The sequence below is a fragment of the Argentina silus genome (genome assembly GCF_951799395.1).
Source record: "Argentina silus genome assembly, chromosome: X".
NCBI classification, from domain to species: domain Eukaryota; kingdom Metazoa; phylum Chordata; class Actinopteri; order Argentiniformes; family Argentinidae; genus Argentina; species Argentina silus.
Genome location: NC_139653.1, coordinates 19,161,117 through 19,182,652, shown reverse-complemented (window position 1 = coordinate 19,182,652; position 21,536 = coordinate 19,161,117). Strand labels below are relative to the sequence as shown.

Below are 21,536 nucleotides of genomic sequence, written 5' to 3'. Positions count from 1 at the left end.
GTGTCCTTAAACAAGCTGATAAGTCGGTAGTGTTCTAGAACTCTAATGCTGAGATCTATAGTTCCATCTGCTACCAGAGCAGAAGGTGGCACATGGCTGAGAGTGGCATTTGAGGCTCCACTGTGTGGGTTTCCTCATTTCACTTCCTGTCCTGTTATGTGCAGCTGAAACATTGTGTGGGAGAGCACTGTTGCTGTGACACTGTCACCAAAATACTGGGCAGCAGGCCTCCATTCTCTATAAACACAAACAACATGTCAGCATCATGGAACTTCCCTTTTCCCTTTCGGAGAAGCATACTCTAAGAAAATAAAAGGACAGTAACAACTTCTGTGTTTAAGGAAACTTTTACTTGTATATCAGGCAGCAGAGCAAGTCCATGCTCTGCGTCCAGCTGTGTGGTCTGACCCAAGAACTGATTTTTCTATCAACTCTTGTAGTGTTTTACCCTTTCACCCAGTCTGAAGCAGTATACAAAGCATTAACATCTTCATGTCATACCAACCTGCATGCTAATTGGTTTGATAGTTCTTGTCACACTTAACCTGATCACTCACCATCACAGGATGTTGTGAACCAGTTACAAATGGTTGGCCTGATTAGCATGTCTCCTAACAGTCTAAATCTTACAATACATTGATCTATAAATATAGTTTTAGCAGAAGTGCACACCAATATACACACACAAACACACACTAAGAGAAGTATGGTAAATGTAAAAATGTGTTAAAATAAAAATAAAAATCTCATCACCCCTTCCCACTATTACACTTTCCCTTTCCAGGTGATGGCGGAGCGGTGGCGTATGCCCTGGTCACAGGGTCTGACCGTAAGTTTCAAGTTGATGTGAGCACAGGCCTGGTGACCACGGTGGACTACTTGGACTATGAGACGAAGACCAGCTACCTGATGAACGTGTCGGCCACAGACCAGGCTCCACCGTTCCACCGGGGGTTCTGTACAGTCTATGTGACCCTGCTCAACGAGCTGGATGAGGCCGTGGCCTTTTTTTCCGCTGGCTATGAGGCCTCACTCAGAGAGAACATCGCCACAGGAACAGAGGTAGTGCAGGTGCAGGCCCAGTCCGCTGACAACCTCAACCAGCTGTCATACCGCTTTGACCCTGACACCTCGCCCACTGCCCTGGCTCTCTTCAGGATAGACAGCATTACTGTGAGTGGAGGGGCTGGCTACTTACTCTTCATTTCCCTTTGTTTGGGTGAATGTATTTAAAACTTTGTCTTGTCAGGCTTGGTCATGTTAATGTGTAACCATTATTTCCCTGTCTCTGTCTGTCTGTCTGTCTGTCTGTATCTGTCCATCCTCAGGGTCGTATCACAGTCACTGGACAACTGGACAGGGAGAAGGGGGACCTCTACACCCTGACGGTTGTTGCTGATGATGGGGGACCCAAAAAAGACTCCACTGTGGTACAGTAGTAATATCGTTTTTTTGTTTGATTTTTTAGTTTTTTTGTCTGATTTCTTGTGTCAGTCATTTATTTATTAAACAGTAAAACAATTAAATAATAGAATAATTAATTCTACCGTAGAACATGTCTGTGAATGACATTATTATTTTCACCTCCTTCCTTGTATCCCTCTATGGAATTGCAGAAGGTAAGAGTTGCTTTACTCCTTCAGTTTATACAATTGTTGTTAAGTCCAAGCTTCATAAAGTGTATTAAATACAATAATTGCAACAGCATACTCATCAAGAATACAGTACCTACCAATTTCACGTCGCAGGTATGTAGGACTGCAGCTTTGCAATAAATAGTTATTTGCTGTGCTGTAACCCATGACAGGTGTCTATCACCATACTGGATGAGAACGACAACAGTCCAGAGTTTGACATCACATCTGATTCATCTGTGGAGATCCTAGAGAACATGCCCATCGGGAGGAGAGTGGCTGTGGTGCTGGGGAGGGACAAAGATGCTGGGAACAATGGACTGGTGAGTAGAGAGAGAGAGAGAGAGAGAATATGGTTATGTCTATGGCTCAATTTCAACAGCTCTTTGCTCCTTATCCCTCCTCTCTCAGGTGAACTTTACTCTGGTAGCAGGTAACATGCAGGATGTGTTTGAGATCCGCACTGTGAACAACACCTATGGGGAGGTCTATGTCAACTCCCCTCTGGACAGGGAGTCTGTGGACCGCTACCTGCTCAAGGTTAGACACCAGACCACACCTACACATCGATCATGTGTGTTACACTACATCTGTACTGGTAGAGGTAAATTATGTACATTAGAATCATGTTTATTGCACGAACATGAACATGATGTTCTATTATTAACATGTTTGTTTTGTCAGAGGATATGCGCATCCATACTCCATGGGCATTTTTTTATTGTGTCACAGTTGTGCAACAGTGAAAAACTAACCAAACTGACATTGTACAACCGTTTTTTTTTTATTTTATTTTTTACATTTTTTAAACATCTAAATATCTTTTGCAATGTTGGATTGACATTGTTATTTGATGAATGTTGGTTATTCACATGTTGGTTGGAATTAACAGTTTATCTGAAGTTATGTGATGGGTATTTTTCAACATTGACTTAAGGTTGTTATTTGACGCTCATCATCTAACGTTGCTACATGATTGTACCTTGGTTTGAAAATGAAAGTTTTCTCAACAATGCATTAAACTATCCCACAGTTAATAGTTTTTAAACACATGTTAAAAATCAAATATTGATTTAACGTGAAATTCCGAACCAAATGGATACCTACACAAAACATTTATATCTTCAGCTATACGTAACAAATAGGAATCCATAAGACCATGCCCCTCAGTTTGGGGAAAGCTACAGGGTCTGGCCATTGACACCTAGCAAAAATACCACAAACTTATCCTAACTGTTCTCCTAAACCTGACACTAATGTTGTTTCATCATAAGCCTGCTAAGTTGTTTTGGGTGTCGCTAAGAACATATTTGAACAAAATCATTGTACACCGTTGGCAAACTGCCACCACGGATGCAGAAAATATGACCTAACATGCTATGAAATCCTTATGATAGACCGGTAGCATTACTAACCAGCTAGCATCCGCTGGTTGATGTTGAAGTTACTTTTAAGTGTAATGCATTTGATTAGTCAAGATCACACATCTTATCAAGCACGGAATTCATACGGGAATGAAAATCCTATTACAGTTAAAAAAAAATGTTTTATAAATATGTGTCGCTAATGTGTGACTTCAGCTTACTTTGGCCAGGTTGCTATGGAAGTGTCCCAATGTTTTCCCCAGTGTTGACTCAAATTCCGAGATTTTCGACCCGGATCAGAACGAATTGCCGTCTCGCCCTATACTGAAGATTTCTTCATTATTCTTCCTTCTTAAAGACCCCCTCCAGTCAAAATCTAACATTTTAACATGAACATATACATTTTAAGTGTAAATATATCAATATACAACCATTTTGGTCCGAAAATATTTTTCGTATAGAAGTTTGTAGTGTGTTTCTGGCCTGTAACATCAGAGCAGAGCCACCGCTGTGCTCACAAGGCTTTGTTATAGTACAGCCTGCTTAATTTGTGCCATATTTTAACAATCAGCTAAGGTGCTTTTGTTAGAGCACAGTAACGTCTTATGAACACAACCAAATGATTTTGTAAAAGGCATTGATCAAAGTGACCATGTGTTTACGTTGTCAAAATGCATTTTCAATAGGGTACCAGGAAATCTATTGATTAGGAAACAGTGATATAGGGTTGGCCTATTATTCGTTTACTATGAAAAAAAGCTACAAAGCAATGATGGAACAAATCTGTCCCATGTCTGTCGCTCTCCATGCAGAACAGGTGAAGAGTAGAACAATATGTAGCCATCCTTTACACGCAGCTCTTTACGTGCTGCAAATAGCCAAAGGATATGTAGATCTAGTTATTGTTGTTATTAGTTATTAGTATCGCAGTATCGTTATTAGTGATGTATCGCAGTAATTGCTTCTTCTTTTTTTCAATGATATGTTTTCTACCTCAGCCCGCAAGTTCACCTTAGCAGGGAACAAAAGGAAGCGCCAATAACACTTGATAACAAGGGCAAACAAGCACACATTGTGCAAGCTTTACAGTATGTTGACGATAAATAGAATTTTGCTGTGGGGCCTATCCGAAATTCTACAATGCTAAAATGAAGAGAAAAAAAAACTAACAGGCAAGATAACAGAGGACGGAAGTTTTATTAATTCAAGTCTACATCAACGCTGTTGGAGCTGCTCTGTCGCTGTTGACCATTGCATGGCAGGGTTGTTGCCGCCTACTTCTTGCATATTCATTAGAGTGTCGATTTACCTGAAAAGTTCAGATTGTCAAGTATTACTTTAAAAAAAAAAAAAAACAATGTTTTTGTTTTTATGTCAAAAGTACTAATGGAGGATAAAGTTCAGGCCATGCTGAATGTCTGTGCCAGTGCCTCCCTCTCTCCTGTCTGTCTTTGTCTGTCTGTGTGTGTTGTGTGTGGGCGTGGCCAGGCTCCGGTTCCCTGTCACTCAACATCTCCACCTGCTAGTTCTGCTCACCTGTTGATCATCTGCTCATCACCTCTCTGTATTTAAACCCCGGCTTCCCATCCACTCTTCGCCAGATCGTTGTTTCCAAGTTAGTCTCGCTCTCGGCCGCTTAGTCTCATATTTGATTCTAAAATCCTAGTGTCTTAGTACTCAGTCTGATCATTATCTCTTAAGCTTCAGGACCTCGACCCGGTTATCCACCTGCCTGCCTGTCTGCCTGTCAGCCTGCCTGCCCACACTACCCGCCTGCCCTGCCTGCCTAGTATACCTGCTCTGCCTGCCCAACCTGCCTTACGTGCCCCGCCTGCCCTGTCTGTCTGCCTGCCTGCCTGCCTGACTTACCTGCCTGCCTGCCTGCCCTACCCCGTTTGCCATTCCACCCTGCTTTTTCCGTTCCCTGCTATTCCCTCATTAAATACCCTATTATTTTATATTCCTGTCCTGACTCTGTGTTCCGCGCCTGGGTTCATTAGCTCTGACCTTAATACTGAAAAGGTTATTACAACAAGAAAACCTTTTCTTATTACAAATGTTCAAACAAACAAACAATGTTTAATCTGCCAGTCAATCGTTAATCAACTGTTTGGAATGTGGTATTTTCTGCATACAGCACCCCAGAGACAACACATATGCACTGCACCCCCCTGTCATTTAGTGATTTCCATTTGTCCTACTTTAAGCAAAGCATTCAAGTTCTATTAATGTAATTACATTTTATGTTTTACATTAGGTTAGGAATCAATGGGCAACCTTATTTGGATCATGACTGAAATAATGACATGTAGAAAACTTTCCTTGACAGTCCACATGCAACCTGGTCACAATATGTGACAGTCAAATGCTGATTTTCAGAAAACCTGTATTTTCAACCCATGATAACAATCTAGTTGGATGATAACCATCAAATGACAACCATGAACTAACAGGATATGATGGTGTTACCACATTCTACTGTACAACGTTGTCCCAGTTATTTTCCATCATCTCTCTATGGTTGGCACAAGAAAGTGAATCAACATCCTTTAACATACGTTTATACAATGTTTGGATTTAGACATCACTGCAGAATACCATTTTCCGTCATAACCGATATACAACGGTACAACCAAAAAACAATGTTAATACAACCTAAATTTTCCTAAAATGCCCATGGGGTACAGTATGTGAATGCATTCCATATATATATTTGTGTGCCCTCTAGCTTACTTACATGTATACTACTGTGCGTGTGTGTGTGTGTGTGTGTGTGTGTGTGTGTGTGTGTGTGTGTGTTGTGACAGGTGCGGGCCATGGACAATGGCTCCCCTCCCAGACACAAAGACCTCTCCCTCACCATCAACATCCTGGACGTCAATGACAATGCACCCATCATCGAAAATCAGAGAGGATACAACGTCAGCATCAGCGAGGTGAGTCTCACACACACACACACACACACACACACACACACACACACACACACACACACACACCATCAGTCAATCACTAAAACCTCCACGATCGCAACAATTTAACCTTACCCTTCCCTTTGAAGACTTGCGAGAAAAGTGCTGGAGTTTTTAACAGATGCTTCAATACTGTATAACAGCAATATCAATAAAAGGTACACAAAAAGCTTGTGTATAACAACCCTATGTGTGATGATGCTGATGATGACCCTCTGTACTGTCTGTGTTAGAACGTGGGTGGGGGGACGTCCGTCCTGCGTGTGGTGGCTACAGATGGTGACATCGGTCCCAATGCCATGCTCTTCTACTACATCACCTCTGGCAACCAGGACCTGACCTTTCGCATGGACCGCATGACAGGCGAGATGGTGACCCGCCCCTCACCACCTGACCGCGAGCGCCAGCAGGAGTACCGCCTGACTGTGACCGTGGAGGATGATGGAACACCCCCCCTGTCGGTGAGGCAGCTTAGGCACAGGTGGACAGGGGACAGAGCCTGTCTACCTCAGTACTGCTACTGTAGCATTTCAACTTCATGATGAGTTTGCCAATTAGCTTGCATTTAAAATGAATCACCCAATACCTCTGATGGGATTTCAAGAGATGTGATTTCACTTGATCAAATACAAACAAGTATGATAAATAAGACATCAGATTAAGTCATTGCATTCAAGACTTTGAACCTCTTCCTCTTACTTTAGATTACACAACCAAGTGAACCAAGTGAATATTTATAAGAGCTCTGGCTGATCCGTTGTAAAGGTACAGGAAGTGTACATTGATGTACAAAACAGGAAACCCACAGCTGTGAGGCTATGTGTACTGAAAGAGGAAGAAAAACATTGATGCTTCTTATTTAGACACCCTCCAATATTTAACTACTCTGAACCTGTTCCTCACCACACTGCGTGCATGTGTGTGTGTGTGTGTGTGTGTGTGTGTTTGCAGTACCTATATTGGTGTGCTTCTGTGTGTGTGAACATACTGTACTGTCTGTCTGCTAGATAAGTCCCTGTGTGACCTCTTTTCAATGTTTGTACAGTATGTCCGCTATCATGGATATCATGTATAAGTGGTGTGAGATCAGTGTCATTACTGAATGGTATGCTAGCCTCTCGAGGTGCACTGGAGAGAGAAAATGGCCAGTGTCAGTTATTCTCCTCCTCTGTCTCTCTTCTTTTAAAGCTGCCTGGAAGGCTTCCTCATTTCCATTTCTCAATGCCAACATCACACTCGGTGTGCGCCATCTCAAAGGCGTACAAGTGGAACAACCTTGTTGTATCTATAATGGGTCCCTGGGATGCTAGAACAACATGTCCTTGTGTAGTGATAGCACTAGAGACATGCCAGTGGATTTGCTCAATAATTTAGGTGACCAAAGGCACAACACAATGGTTTAAGAGCACCACTTTATTGTGGAAAATAGAATGAGGAAAATATTATGTATACATTCTATGAGCTTTAACATTTATGTAACAAATCCTTTCTTTCTTTCATATGACATTGCTCAGTCACTGTAACTGTTTACAAGCTTTGTACAGTATAAAACACACATTTGTAACAAGCCTATACACACTCAAGGACATGGCCATGCATACCAGCAACTGAATTCACAAACAAACAACTCAAACAATGACGCATTACCCTGTCCCACGCTGCAACATAACTGCTACACATCATTTGGGGGCCTTTTGCTTATAGCACCCATTATATAGTAGGCTGTCTACACTATAACCAAATGGTTGTGCAGTGCACTAACACATACAGATTCTGTTTAGTCCACTAAACTGATACATGTTCACTGACTTTTCTTTGGCCAACAAATGTTCATTACCATTCACCCATGTGGTGATACTTGATACAAATCCCTTTGAAATGAAATAGATAGAACACACTTAAAAGCTAACAAAATCCAACTCTTAATTAAATGTACATATAAACATAAAATATGCAAAAGATTGCGACACAACAAATACAACTCCATGTCGTCTTGGTAATCTTGGCAGTGAAGGCATTGGGCAGTTTTTTAACATCATATTAATTATGTAGACACTGCCATCTTAAAAAGATAAGAGAAATGATCGTAGGGAAATTACCCGTAGAAAGATAGTTTTTTTTACCCCCAATGACATCATAGGGGGTATTTTCCTTAATACCTTTTCTCTTATCTTGAATACAGTATGTTGAAAATCAGCATTTTCACTATGTAGATACTGGTATGGTGCTGGAGATAATGAATATGATGTTAAAAATTGTGACGTGTCCCTTTAAAGAAAGGACAGGTGGTGCATCTACTGACCCTCTACATACAGTACATCGAACATCGCCACCTGTCTTTGAAGACACCTCATCCAGCAAAGTTACTTCTTACTGTTTGAATGTTTGGACATTGTTAAGTGCAGGACATTAAGGATGATTGGGGATATGGGAGGGAAAAAGAAGGGGGGGGGGGGGTCAGGGGTAAAGAGACTTACAGTAGGAGTGTACAGTAACTGAGGTAGTGAGATACAGACTAAGGATGGGGATGTAGAGGTGGGGAATTTTATTTTATTTATTATATTATGCTATTAAGGCCTTTGGAGTGGCTCAAATAAACAGGGGTTTATTCATGTAAAGCCTAGCATGTTAATGGATGTTTTGGATAAGTATTGATAGTCCTATTAGCTCATACCTATGCACCTCTGTGTCTCTGCCCTGGCACAATTCTTAACAATTCAACTGCTGGGGAGGAGGGAGAGGGGGTACAGGTTGGGCCTGAAACTCTGGAGCGGGCCATCGAGAGTCCACAGGAGCTGCAATATATCCCCAACAACCTTGCCTGCCCCTCTCCCCTCCTCAGTTTTGGGACAACCCAAGCAGTCCACTCCATCAGATCAGGGCACCTGTTGTTTCATGAGCTGTCGTCAGTGGTCAGACAGCACGTCACATACATAGCCGGCACCCATTGCAACACAAGTGCTGAGAACAAATGTTCCTTTTAACCTCCGGCTGTTGTTGCAGGTGGAGTTAGTCTTTTATAAGAACCAGTCCCTTCCCTCCCAGGGCCAGGCGGTATGCAGAGAGCTCTTCCAGCAGAGAGGGTTGTGAGACAGGCTTCAGAGGTGACATAGCTGTGGTGGAGGCAGAGTGAAGAAGAAGAAAACCACAGGGCATTTCCGGGTTAGAGAGCCACGGATGCTGAGGAGGGCCCTCTCACTACACCTACAGGAAGTCAGGAGACTCTGGGATGGGCTCTGGAAAACACAAACAAACACACACATTCATTAGATAAGTGGGAAGTCAGCTCACGCACCATTTCTAAAAATAAGATGTGTTTAGCTCTAAAGCGGAACCAGAAAGAGGTTCTGGGCCAATATGGTGAAATGGGAGAAAGAGGAAGCTGGTGTATGGAAACTTCCACTGTGATTAAGGTCAGTGGAAACATGAAGTGAGCCTGTGTGCATTTGAGAGCACTGTACTGTACTGTATAGATGGAGCTGGTCTCCACTGGGTTCTTAAGATGGGCTGTCTCTGGTGCCCAAAAGAATGAGGTACCAGGAAACGGATAATCCACCTCAGAATGACTGGAATGTCACTGCAGGTGCCCCAGAAAAAAAGTCAAGGCTGGGAATCCACTCATATTCTATCCCATAGATATGACAGTATGTCAGGGCCTTGCTACTGTGTTAGTCTGGGGTGAGGAGGCCATAGTACTGTTAGATGTGAATGTAATGCTGATCAGTGGAGAATGTCCATAGTACAGGAGTGACATGAGAAGGGGGGAGAGGAGTGCTAGTGGTGCGTGTTTACGTTTGTGCGTGTGTCTGGATATATGGATATCAGCCAAGACTGCCTCCAGATACTGTTTTATGGTCTACACTGACATCCTTGCAATGCAGTGGTTGGGTTACATTACATCAGAGCTGGGATCAGACTGAGAGCATTTTGAATTTGAGATCTAGATCCCATCTTTATGACCGGAGAGTGTTGGTGCATGGATCTGCACTTCTGTACATCATCTGGTTAATGCGTGTGTGTTTGTGTGGTGTGTGTTTGTGTGGTGTGTGTGTGCGTGCGTGCGTGCGTGCGTGCGTGCGCGTGTGTTGGTGTGTGTGTGTGTCTTACCATGTGCTGGAAAGAAGACATCTCCATGTGCGGGGGGAGAGAGTGGGGTGCCCGGCTCAGACAGCAGGTGGTGTCCCGTCTCTGAGGACTGCCTTGTCATGATCTGAGACACGGTGCGGGTCTTAGCCGGGGGGGAACCCCTCAGGAACACTGGGTTCTCATGGCCCTGGGCCTCACTGACAACACAGACAGGAGAGACAACTGCTATCACATACAGTCCACCCCTGATATATACATAAGTACAGGGTAGTTCATAAGTCTCAAATCAAAAGCATTCTTTGTACTAGCTCCTAATGTCTGCATGATCTGATTTGGTGCACACATTCACAATTGCTCTACATAATACACATGAAAGTGTTTTGTTTAAGTGTTAGGAAACACAGAGTGTTATTGAGTGTTATTGAAGTGTTACTGTGTTGAGCGTTAGGCACAGCCGGCTGGGCTGTGGGAAACTCACCTGTCCATTCTCACCAGCTCATGTGCACCTGTGAGGGGGAAAGGGAAATGGCCCATTGTCAGAAAGCAGGAACGAGGCGTTGTACTAAATCTAGGTATGTGTATCCTAGAATGTCACAACTGCTAGGCTTGGGAATAGGAAATGAGTGTAAGACAAAGAGCATCTGAGAGGTGTATATTTAATACAACTTGCCATGGCAAGGGTATTAAATTTAATGTGTGTGTGCATGCGTGCGTGCATGTGTGTGCGTGCGTGTGAGACACTCACGTCGGCTGGACTGGCCAGTTTGCCTCTGCTTGTACACCAACAGCAGAATGAGGGGCAGAGAGAGAATAGCCATGACGCAGGCTGCTGTGGACAACCCTGCAGACACTGACCCTGAGGAAAAAGTAGAGAGAGCATGGGCAAAACTTCTTAGAGCATTCTATAATTGTTTTAATGGGTTTAATGGGTTTAATTCATTCGATGTGCCCTGACAGGCCTAATTGTGCATGAGATAGTTAAGGTATACCTTCTGGTACCGTTGGGCCATGTGCAGTGCAGTTCTGAATGCCTTTACGCCCTGCAGAGGGACACAAAAGAGTTTATCCACTTAAACTTGAAAACAAATAGTATTTTGTCATTTTGACTGTACTGTAGGTGTAAAGGCCTTACGTGGTGTGATGGTGAGCAGGATGTGGCTGTGTGTTCTCTGCAGCACCTTGCCTTGGGAGTGATCCACCTGTAGGTCCAGGGTGAGACAGCAGTAGCGGCCCTGGTCTGAAGGGGTCACGTTTTGCAGATTCACCCAGAACAACTCCTCCCCCGCCCCATATTGCACCCCCTCAGGCAACACACGGGGGTGGTTGCCGTGGTTATGGTTGCTGGCTACTCCACCGCGGGGATGCACCCTGTCCTGGCAGTGGTCATTCTGGTGGGGGGTGAAGAGCCAGATGTGCTGCAGGTGGTCTGTGGGGTGCAACATGGCACCTCTCTGGGCACACAACAATTTGACGTCGGCACCCTCAGGGCAAATGTAGGTAAGATGCGGGGCGGAGACGCTCAGGGTGGAGGGCACACGTAAATGATCGCCATTGGCTGCAGAGTGACACAGAATGATGTTTACGAAGTTTCACCTGGTGTAAATCTATTCAAATATTATATTGCTGGAACCAGGTGAAACATCATAATACTAGTTGACTTGACAGGCACACTGGGAGAGATTGCAGTAGTGTAACAAAGTATCACATGCATTATCATGGTACTGGGGGATAGTTCATACTGTTTCCATCTTGTTCTAACCTTGTACCCCATCTTAACCTCACAACTAAGTCAATGGTTACTGAGTTAGTGGTTATACGTAGACTACCTACAGTAGTACCAGTATGCATGCATCCACTGAATGTAACACAGTAATAAGTTACCCAATGGGTCTAATGTATTACATTTGTATTGATGATTTCCATACAGTTAATGTAAAGATACTCTGCCCTTCACTGGGGGGTCGCTTCCTGTCAAGGCCTCAGTCGTGTGCAATTTCTTTCAATAGAAGAAGAGCCACCTCACTGAACAACCATGATACAAAACACATAATTAAAGTACTGTATGGCTATGTTAAGTACAGATACTGTAGCTATGTTATGTTTTTTATTAGTGAAATAATTAAGCTAGCTAAAAGCAAATATTAGCCTCTGTTGAAAGTAGCTAGCTCTAATGTTAGCTGTGGAGATTGAACCATAGGACTAGTTTTGTATTGTAAGGTCACAAACCTGTATTGAATATTATGTTTTATTTATTTATTTATGTAACCTTTATTTTACCAGGAAAAGCCCATTGAGCCAAGAAAGCAGCAGCAGTCAATACAACATTACGAAATGTAAAACATATGATACAATCAGCACAACAACATGATCCGGCCTGCCGAAAACATTGACACTCCTCCTGAACAAAGTTTTGCATCAGAGTTTTAAACTCATTTAGGGGCACTAGTACATCTAGGTGAAGCATACCTTGTAGACTATTCCATGCCCCTGGTGCACAATATGAAAAGGCAGTCTAGCCTAAATTGGCAACAGTCTTGCCTAAATATTAGTGAATTAATATGTGTAGCTAACATCTTGTAATTGTTGTGAATCAAATATTGTGGTAAATATCATTTATTGTGGTAAATATCATTTAGTAAATATCATTTAGCAAATTCCAATAACAAGTACGATACAAAGGTTTTGAAAGTGTTGCCTCCATGCCTGCTTTCATTCTCCACCCACAAACGATTACATTAAAGAGCAACATTACCTACTGGACAGCTTATTATTACTTATGTCAAGTTGTGTTAATAAGAGAACATTTACATTAACTGTACAGAATCATCCATTAATGCTTCCTGTAGGCCTATGCATCAGATCTGCTGGGTAACTTATTGCTGTGTAAATGATATAGATGCATACATACTATGAATGTATTGCCACTGACTGATGGTCTAACCATGGCAAACATGGTCTTACTTGTGAGATTAAGACGACATACAAGGCTAGAACCAAATGGAAATAGCTTATTAGCTTGGCATTTTCCAGTTCTGATCATATTTCAATAGTAACTTCCTTGTCTGCTTCTTGGTTATAAATCAAATTAAATTTGTGCTCATCAGTTTCAAGGATTCAAGCACAAACAGTGTAAAAACAATATGGAAACAAGCATCTTTCATGCAGAATAATTAAAGGGAAATGACAGTCTGCTTGTAATAACAAGGTAACTGTCTCTCTTGTTACTGGTAACTATCAGTAATTACTGGTAGAGTTATTACTATGTTATTACCCATTTATTCCGAACTGTAATGTAAAGTGCTACTGATTTGCTTTTCAGTCAGACAGACACATCACTTACTTTGCCATGTCCTAGTTAACACACTATGAGAGGTTCCTGATAGGTCCTGGTTTTGCATATTCTAGCTCAGCTCTTTTCATTTCCTGTGTTCTGTGTATTAATTTGGTGGTTTTGGTGGTTAGAGTGCACAGAGAGAGACTGTACAGGTCTGTACATGTCTGCTAACAAAACAAATTAATTTCCAGACAGTTAGATTATTGTTAGACAAGAGAGAGTGCAGGAGAGAGGGAGGGAGAGAGAGAGAGAGAGAGAGAGAGAGAGAGAGAGAGAGAGAGAGAAAAAGAAAGACAGAGGCATAAAGAGAAAAAGACAGAGGGAGAAAGATAGAGAGGGTGAAAGGTAAAGAGCAATAGTAAGTAAGAGTGAGACTGTATGCGTAGTGTTAACATATTTCAGTTTAAGTTACAGTTTTCCTTGTGGGACCTGGCTGTCACTCTGCTGTTAAGTCCAGTTCTGTCTCGGTCTGTTGCTCTGTAAACACTGTGGTGGCCTGTCACAGTGGAATGAGCCTCTCAGACATGTCCCTTATCATGAGGCTCTCAGCACCCAAGACCTCTCATCACAGCTCTCCAAACTCAGGAAACAGCCAAGACTTGCACAGAGACAGAGTATGTGTCAGTTCCTCCTCTCTCTCTACACACAGACACACACACAGACAGACACAGACACAAACACAGACACAGACACAGACACACACACACACACACACACACACACACCGCATTCATGTAGCCCTGATACTAAACAGCTGCAAATGAAGAACAGAACAAAGCAAACATCTCCCCAGGGCCTACATGCTGAAACTATTCTCCAAGCATTTTGTGAACAATTACAAGACCCACAAAACACTGATTATACAAAGCAGCCTCAAAACACAAGTGCAACATCAACCCTAATAATGATTCCCATACAGGCAGTGTAAAACAATAGAACAGGTATTTGTGTGTGTGTGTGTGTGTGTGTGTGTGTGTGTGTGTGTGTGTGTGTGTGTGTGTGTGTGTGTGTGTGTGTGTGTGTGAGTGGGCTGCACATCCGGTGAGGGTGCCTTGCAATGAGGAAGTGGGGAGGGGTGCATTGTGTGCGGAGACAAGTATGTGTGGGGGGGAAGCTGGTGGGTGCAATATGAGTGGGTATGTATGCAAGAACTTTAGAGAGGAAACATGCATGTATCTTCTTTTGAGATTGTATGAAAATAAAACCAGATCACCTCAAGCCTCAAGTGTGTAACCCAGAAATACAGTAGCTGACCAGTTGATGACCCTGTGCCTTTGATTGTGTATATATATGTGTGTATCCTGTAAGTGCATTCATACATCTGTGTGTGGGTGTGTGTGTGTGTGGGTGTGTGTGTGTGTGTGTGTGTGTGTGTGTGTGTGTGTGTGTGTGTTTATACTGTATGTGTGTCAGGAAGAGCAATAGGAAATCCAGGGTTTGTGATTAAGTGAAACTATGGACCCTGCAGCTATTCCTGCCTGTGAGAGGAACAATAGGCTTCTCCTCTGGCTCCTGTTTCACACCGGCCTTCCCTGCCCATTACAGAGCATTATTACCAGTCTCCCTTCTCCATTCTCCTCCAGCCCTAAGACCCTTCTCATATCCAGTGTCATGATAGCCCCCAGGGCCCAAACACAAATCCCTCTGAAACAATACCTGTTTACAAGTTTCTAACTACAGCTCCCTTTTACCCTGCTCCATTTTTACCCTCCATTTCTGCAGTATGGCAAAACATGACTACTTCCCCTAATCCTACTTTCTTTCTGCATAAAGTCTTTACGCTTCAGCAAAGGAATTATATTTTATCATGATAAGAATATGAACTCAGTTATTTCCACAATGCATAAACCGATGCTTGAAATTATACATTTTTGTATAAATCAATAATAGTTGCCATTTACACGTAATTGTCTGAATGGTTGTCTATTGAAGAGTCATTCAGCACACGCTTATGAGGGCACTGCAACGAAACATTGGTGTGTTGTAACTAGGATTGCAAAATTCTCGTACATTTCAGAAACTTTCCCAAACCATGGTCATTTACCGGTATTTTGGGTAATCTATGGGAACTTTGGAAATGATCAGAAATTGTTCTTAAAATACTACTCTGCAAATGTAAAATGTATTTTCTACATTGCTTTCCTGTGTCCATCAGTTTTTAGACATATTGTATACACCCTATGTTTTCCATCTTCATGTTTCAGATCATGTTTCAACAACAACAAAGTGTTTTAAACCTTATTTACAGCATAAGTAAATTATATTGGTGTTGTATGTGATAGTATATTGCTGAGAACAAATAGCTGAGAGTTACTTCCTCTATAGGAACAGGTCACGTTTTTCACTTGACAGGAGAAAGAAAATTGTACAATCAATGTTCCTGTCAGTCCTCAACTATGGGGACATAATATACAGTGCCCTGCATAAGTAATGGGACAGTGATGGGGGCTCTACGCTCCAAAACTTTGGATTTGAAATCAAACAATTATTATGAGGTTAAAGTAGAGAGCCTTAAAGTAGAGAGCACAGCTTTTATTAGGTGGTATTTGTGTACATATTGGTTTCATCGTTCAGAAATTACAACACTTTTTATGCATAGTCCCCCTATTCCTATTTTCTTTCCATACCCAAAAGTAATGGGACTGATTGATCAAATGTCCAAATTAAGCACTCATGTTTAGTATTTGGTGGACAATTCTTTGCATGCAATAACTGCCTGAAGTCTGTGACCCATTGACCCCACCAGACGCTGGGTATCTTCTCTGGTGATGCTCTGCCAGGCCTGTAATTCAGCCATCTTCAGTTGTTATTTGGTTTTAGGTCTATTTATCAGGAAATCTTATCATCAGGAAATGAAATGCATGTTCAACTGGATTTAAATCTGAAGATTGACTTGGCCAGTCAAGACCTTTCCACTTTTATGCCCTGAAAAACTCTCTAGTTGCGATGGCAGCATGTTTTGGGTCATTGTCTTACTGTATGATGAAGCACCATCCAATGAATTTGGAGGCATTTGCTCACACTCGAGCAGACAAGATGTTTCTGTACAGTTCAGAATACATTCTGCAGTTGCAATAATCAATTAAGACAAGTTGACAGACACCAATAGCAAACTCCAAAGGCAAATGCAAAGCCTAGAATCAATACTAGACATTGACAGCTCTCTTATGCCTGCAGAAATGATGTGACGAAACACAATTGAGTTACCAGAAATACCTGTCAAGCCAATTGTCCCATTACTTTTGGGTACCCTAAAATTGGAGACCTATGTTGTAATTTCTGAATGGTGATAATATGCACACAAATACCATCAAATAAAAGCTGAGAATCTCTACTTTAACCTTGTGGTAATTTTGGTGTGTAGAGCCAAAAGAAGAAAAAATGCTTCACTATCAGATTACTTACGCAGGGCACTGTAATTGATTGTTTTGCTTGTGTAAATTGTGTCCTTTTAAAATCTTGATGTTAATAATAGTGACGTGTATATATTTTATAATCAGGGCACCCTTGAAAAAGCGTCTTTAGTCTCAAAAGGACTCCCCTGAATAAATAAAGGATAAATAAAATAAATAAATATTGCAAAAATCAACCAAACTTAATTCTAAAACCATCTCATCTTGTCTCTTGACACAGGATATATTAAGGAAACAGTTTGTGAATTGGAAAGATGCAATCTAATTTTCTTCTTTTACACTGCCTTGAAACATATATTCACACTCATGCATCATTTTTGTAGAAATTGTGTGAACTATTATTATTGTACTCAGACTCAATTTTTTGAGGAACATTTAAGCTAGTTTAAGAGTGGCAAAGAAAAGGTAATGTTTATTCATGCAATCAGATTTTCACTGTTTTTATTTTTTAGATAATCTCAGAAATGTCTTATAATTGTTCTTTTGCTTTGAAAGTATCCACTAGGCTGTGTAAAAATCTTGATTCAGTGTATACCAATTTCAGACGATGCACTGATAATTCCCCACATTCTCGTAAATTACCAATGTTTTGAATGTTTCCAGGAAAGCTTGGAAATTTAGAAGGAACATTTCTGTTCTTTGCAACCCTATTTGTACTGTAAGTAACTTCCCTTGCTGCTGCATGAAAATAATAGAGAAAAGAAGTTTGATCATGCTGTGTGTTAACCACTGTTTCTGCTGATCATGAAAAGTGTTGATAGATCCACATGAGAATCACAACTCTCTGGGCCTTGGGGTTTAATAGAGGACTGATAGGGACACAATCATACTGTATCCCAAGTTTCCCTGATATTTTATCTCATTCATCAGTCCCTCTACCTGTGTTTACACAAGTGTCCATCTCCACCCCCTGCAATGGGAATGATTAGCCAGATCATTAAACTGTGTTAATGAAAACAGTGGGAGGTTTCCAGATTAGCCCCCACCCCACCCTCCAAACAGGCACGGTTACTGGAAGTGGATGCAATTCTGAGGCAAAAGAAAGAAGAACCATTTTCACAATCAGACAGTGTGGCAAGGTTGTATTACACTCTCAGTGTCTCAATTCCCCATAGAAGGATTGGTCATAGACCACGGACTGGAATCATCACAAAACAAGAAACAGGTTCTTGTTATCTATCCTCTGATCTCCTCTCTTTGTCTCATTCTCTCCCATCTCACATACCGTTGCTATGAATGAGAACAATTCTAAGGACCTCATTCAGCTAACATACACAGTACATTGTGATTATAATACTAAATGGATTGTATAATATTATAATAATACTATTATGATTATAATACTAAATGGATTAAATGGAATTATACAAATAATATACTATACACTCATCCCCCAGTTCACTAATTACCTCTCTGAGTTAGGACATAACTCTTGATATGACAGGACAAGAACACCGTCACAGCCAAGGTCATTGGTGGTCAGTGTTGTGTCCTTGGGTCTGCTAGAGGAGGGACAGTGAGTGCGGCCTATGGCTCTGTCTGTAGTAAGACTGTCTCTGTCAGGGACAAACGACCTAGGTTGCAGCATAGATGTGTTATAGACCCGTTATTGATCCTTTCCCTTCATCTCATTTTATAACTAGCTCGGGCCTCAGTGGTTCATTTACCACACATTCATAGACATCAAGGTCTATGTTAGTCCTCTATTTTGGTGAGGGTCACCTCTGGTTACATGGCCTGGCCCTCACGTATAGGGACCCAAGAAAGTGGTGGTGACTTTTTAATGACTAGAGGATGTCTGAGAATCAATGAATGGCAGGTTTTCTGAGATAACTGGATGACAGAATGGCTAGAGGGACAGGGAGGTGGTCACGCCTTGTGTACTTAACTGTAAATTTTACTCCAAAAAGAGAGCATCATGAGACTGATAGCATGTCGCTTATGAGTCCTGAATGAGTGGAACGCTAGTGACCCAATTAGAAAATGCTGATTGGCACAAAGTGTTGTTTTTATCCTGAACTCAAAGGAAGGAAATGTCTAAACAAAGAGAAGACCAAACAGCTCAGTGTAGAGAGGGTTGTGTTTAAGGAGTTGGTCTTGAGTTTACAGCATCAGCCCTTTGGCTCTGTGTCAGTTTAAGCTGGACACGTTTTAACATCCTGTGTGTGTGTGCGTGTGTGTGTGTGCCTGCGTGCGTGCGTGTGTGTGTGTGTGTGCGCACGGGGTATCTACACAACTTTTGCTGCTGTCCATGCAGTGTGAGGGCTTGATAGAGGTGAGCTTGTCCTCAATTGGCTTTACCAAGTAGGCTTTGATTGGCTTATCACTTGTGCTTATCTAAATGATAAAATACCTGCGCCATCACCAAAATCGACTACTGATAACCTTATGAGGTTTCAATCGGAGCCCGGCTGTTTGAAGTGAATTACCTAGCGTGCCGGGGGCAACAGCTGCTTTTCTTCCCTCCACTGGGCTGAGGAGGGGTGGGGGTTAAACAAACTCTTAGCGCTGAGCCAGATGTTCCGTCTCAGAACGGAACTCAAAACAACAAATGCGAAAAACGTAGTGTAATGTTCACCCCCAAAAAGTTAGTACAACAAGATGTCATTACAATATTGACTCAGCCAAATCGATTGTAGGTTGTGCCCTCCCTTGTCGTTACCTCTACCTATTGAGTCAAACATTTGTTTATTTGGTCAGAAGCAGGAAATGAAAACAGCAGATATCTTACGGAACATGGAATATTAGGTATACTGCTCTGTTATCTGTTACTGTAGGCAATGTTGTGACATGGACCCATTTACGCACAGATGAGGTGGCATGAAATTATAATAATAACACCATAACATGTAAGTAGATACTTCGAATTCAACTAAATGTTGAATTATGATTAGTCAAACATCATATTCCCTTCTGCGCGAGTAAAAGCTCCCCAGTACATCCTTATCACTACTGTACCACACTGTCATATGTTCTCTCGACAGTCGACAAGTCTGTGTAAAAAAAAAAAAAAAGTTTCAACTACACCATGGAAGGACAACACGGAGTACAAGCTCACACACGCCCGGGCAGTGGGAATGGAAGAAACAAGAGCACAGGACTGGAGAGATGTCATTGCGACAACAGTGTTGCTAACTTAACTTACCTCCAAGAAAGGTCGCCAGATGAAAGCATAACCAAAATGTAGCCGTCAAATGCATCCATAGAGTTTGACTCCGATATGAATCCGACATCATTGTCCGAAGTCTTCTTGAATGCTGTCTTCCTTACAAACTTATTTTTCTTGATAAACCTTGCACTGACGCATGCCGTGACAGCCACTTTTGTGACTTCACGTCTTTGGAGGATGGACCATGATACATTGTTGTCAAAAAAACAACGCGTAACCGCTCCTTCCTGTTACTCTCACCCTACCCGCACACTCTCTAACTTCAGCTGTTCCTATTGTATATTGCTCCACTGCAAAAAAAACTGTTGTTAAACTGCCCTTTCACACCCAATTATCACAGCTAGGGTTTGACTGATTGATACACAGCAATTCCAGTAAGTTTTGGATTAATTGATCTACCTACATGAACAGTTTAAGTTAAACCACATGTAATAATGATAACCACTACATCCAACCAAAGTAAGCTTGGGAATCATCTGGTGTGTGTGTGTGTGTGTGTGTGTGTGTGTGTGTGTGTGTGTGTGTGTGTGTGTGTGTGTGTGTGTGTGTGTGTGTGTGTGTGTGTGTGTGTGTGTGTGTGTTGTGTGCTAAACTGAAACTTTTTTTTTAACAGAACTATTCACAGCTTGTAATTTAGCCTGAGGGGAGAGCTTGTACACTATCTAGGATCTAATCTCTACAGTGTATGAGGGCATGCAAGGGGCAGGGCAGACTTGTGTAGCAGGAATGCCACTCTACACTCAATCTCCACTCACTAATGCCTGGTAAAATGCAGACCTGTGTTCAGCACCTCCAGGTTGTGTGCCCTGCCGAGGGTCGCAGTGTGTTACGTAACTTAACCTGACTGCTTTTACTGAAGTGAAACATGTCATAGCAGAACCAGTAGAAAGAGAAAAGGCGATGAGAAGAGATATGTTCATGATTTATGAATAAAAACATGTATTAAATTATATTTAATACATATAAAATTATGTGGTTGATTAACCCCTCCTGTGCTATCACTCATTGCCTCTTTCTCTACCATTATTTCACTACTTTCCGATGTTTTTATTTTCCTCTACAGTCATCAACAACTATCTATGTATATATAGTGGATGAGAATGACAACGCCCCAGAGTTTCCTGAGGAGGAGTACGTTACAGTGTTGAGTGAAGGCCCTGACACAGTGGGGGCCACCATCGCCACGGTAACAGCCATTGACCCAGACGAGGGCCTCAATGGCACTCTGCGTTATGCAATCGCTCAAGGCAACCTGGCCCAGACCTTCCGCATCAATCACACTACGGTTAGATTTCATTCTAGACACATATCTGTCAGTGATCAGACTGTAGACCACAGAACCTTACTCTAATTTAACACCCAACCTACTGTGTGTAACTGTACAGGGCAGGATCGTTGCTGTGAAGGAGCTGGACTTTGAGATCAGCAATGGACACTATGCACTTGTGGTCACAGCGATGGACCAGTGCCCAATCCCGGCTCTCCGCCTGACATCCAGCACCACGGTAGATACATCATACAACTATTCCTATGGTCTCTGTTACAACCCGGCTCGCTAGGGGAA

General features: G+C 42.1%; 2 protein-coding genes across 4 annotated transcripts in view; one reads left to right on the top strand and one right to left on the bottom strand.

The window, feature by feature from the left end:
• The window catches only part of cdh23 (cadherin-related 23), a gene marked incomplete at its 5' end in the record, with an annotated part of 222,311 nt that overhangs the window by 178,940 nt on the left and 21,835 nt on the right, over window positions 1–21,536 (top strand). For all 3 annotated transcript variants that reach the window (XM_083696325.1, XM_083696324.1, XM_083696323.1), the window contains 8 exons: window positions 785–1,173; window positions 1,329–1,430; window positions 1,808–1,957; window positions 2,046–2,174; window positions 5,806–5,934; window positions 6,204–6,431; window positions 21,036–21,257; window positions 21,358–21,477. In XM_083696325.1, the coding sequence (XP_083552451.1) occupies window positions 785–1,173; window positions 1,329–1,430; window positions 1,808–1,957; window positions 2,046–2,174; window positions 5,806–5,934; window positions 6,204–6,431; window positions 21,036–21,257; window positions 21,358–21,477 (1,469 nt within the window). The remainder of the gene's footprint in view (window positions 1–784; window positions 1,174–1,328; window positions 1,431–1,807; window positions 1,958–2,045; window positions 2,175–5,805; window positions 5,935–6,203; window positions 6,432–21,035; window positions 21,258–21,357; window positions 21,478–21,536) is intronic.
• vsir (V-set immunoregulatory receptor) lies at window positions 7,365–20,112 on the bottom strand. The gene is made up of 7 exons (XM_083696326.1): window positions 19,949–20,112; window positions 11,189–11,611; window positions 11,046–11,096; window positions 10,802–10,912; window positions 10,535–10,562; window positions 10,078–10,253; window positions 7,365–9,206 (listed from the first exon to the last, which is right to left on the bottom strand). Exons 1-7 carry the CDS (start codon window positions 20,037–20,039, stop codon window positions 9,175–9,177), a joined length of 912 nt encoding a protein of 303 aa, XP_083552452.1. The 5' UTR covers window positions 20,040–20,112; the 3' UTR covers window positions 7,365–9,174.

Bases quoted from the DNA above. Each gene is read 5' to 3' on its own strand.
- vsir (XM_083696326.1), bottom strand. From the start codon at position 20,039: ATGATGTCGGATTCATATCGGAGTCAAACTCTATGGATGCATTTGACG. The intron at 10,913-11,045 runs GTATACCTTAAC...CTTTTTCCTCAG, and splicing joins TGGCCCAACGGTACCAGAAG to GGTCAGTGTCTGCAGGGTTG. The intron at 10,563-10,801 runs GTGAGTGTCTCA...TCCCCCTCACAG, and splicing joins AACTGGCCAGTCCAGCCGAC to GTGCACATGAGCTGGTGAGA.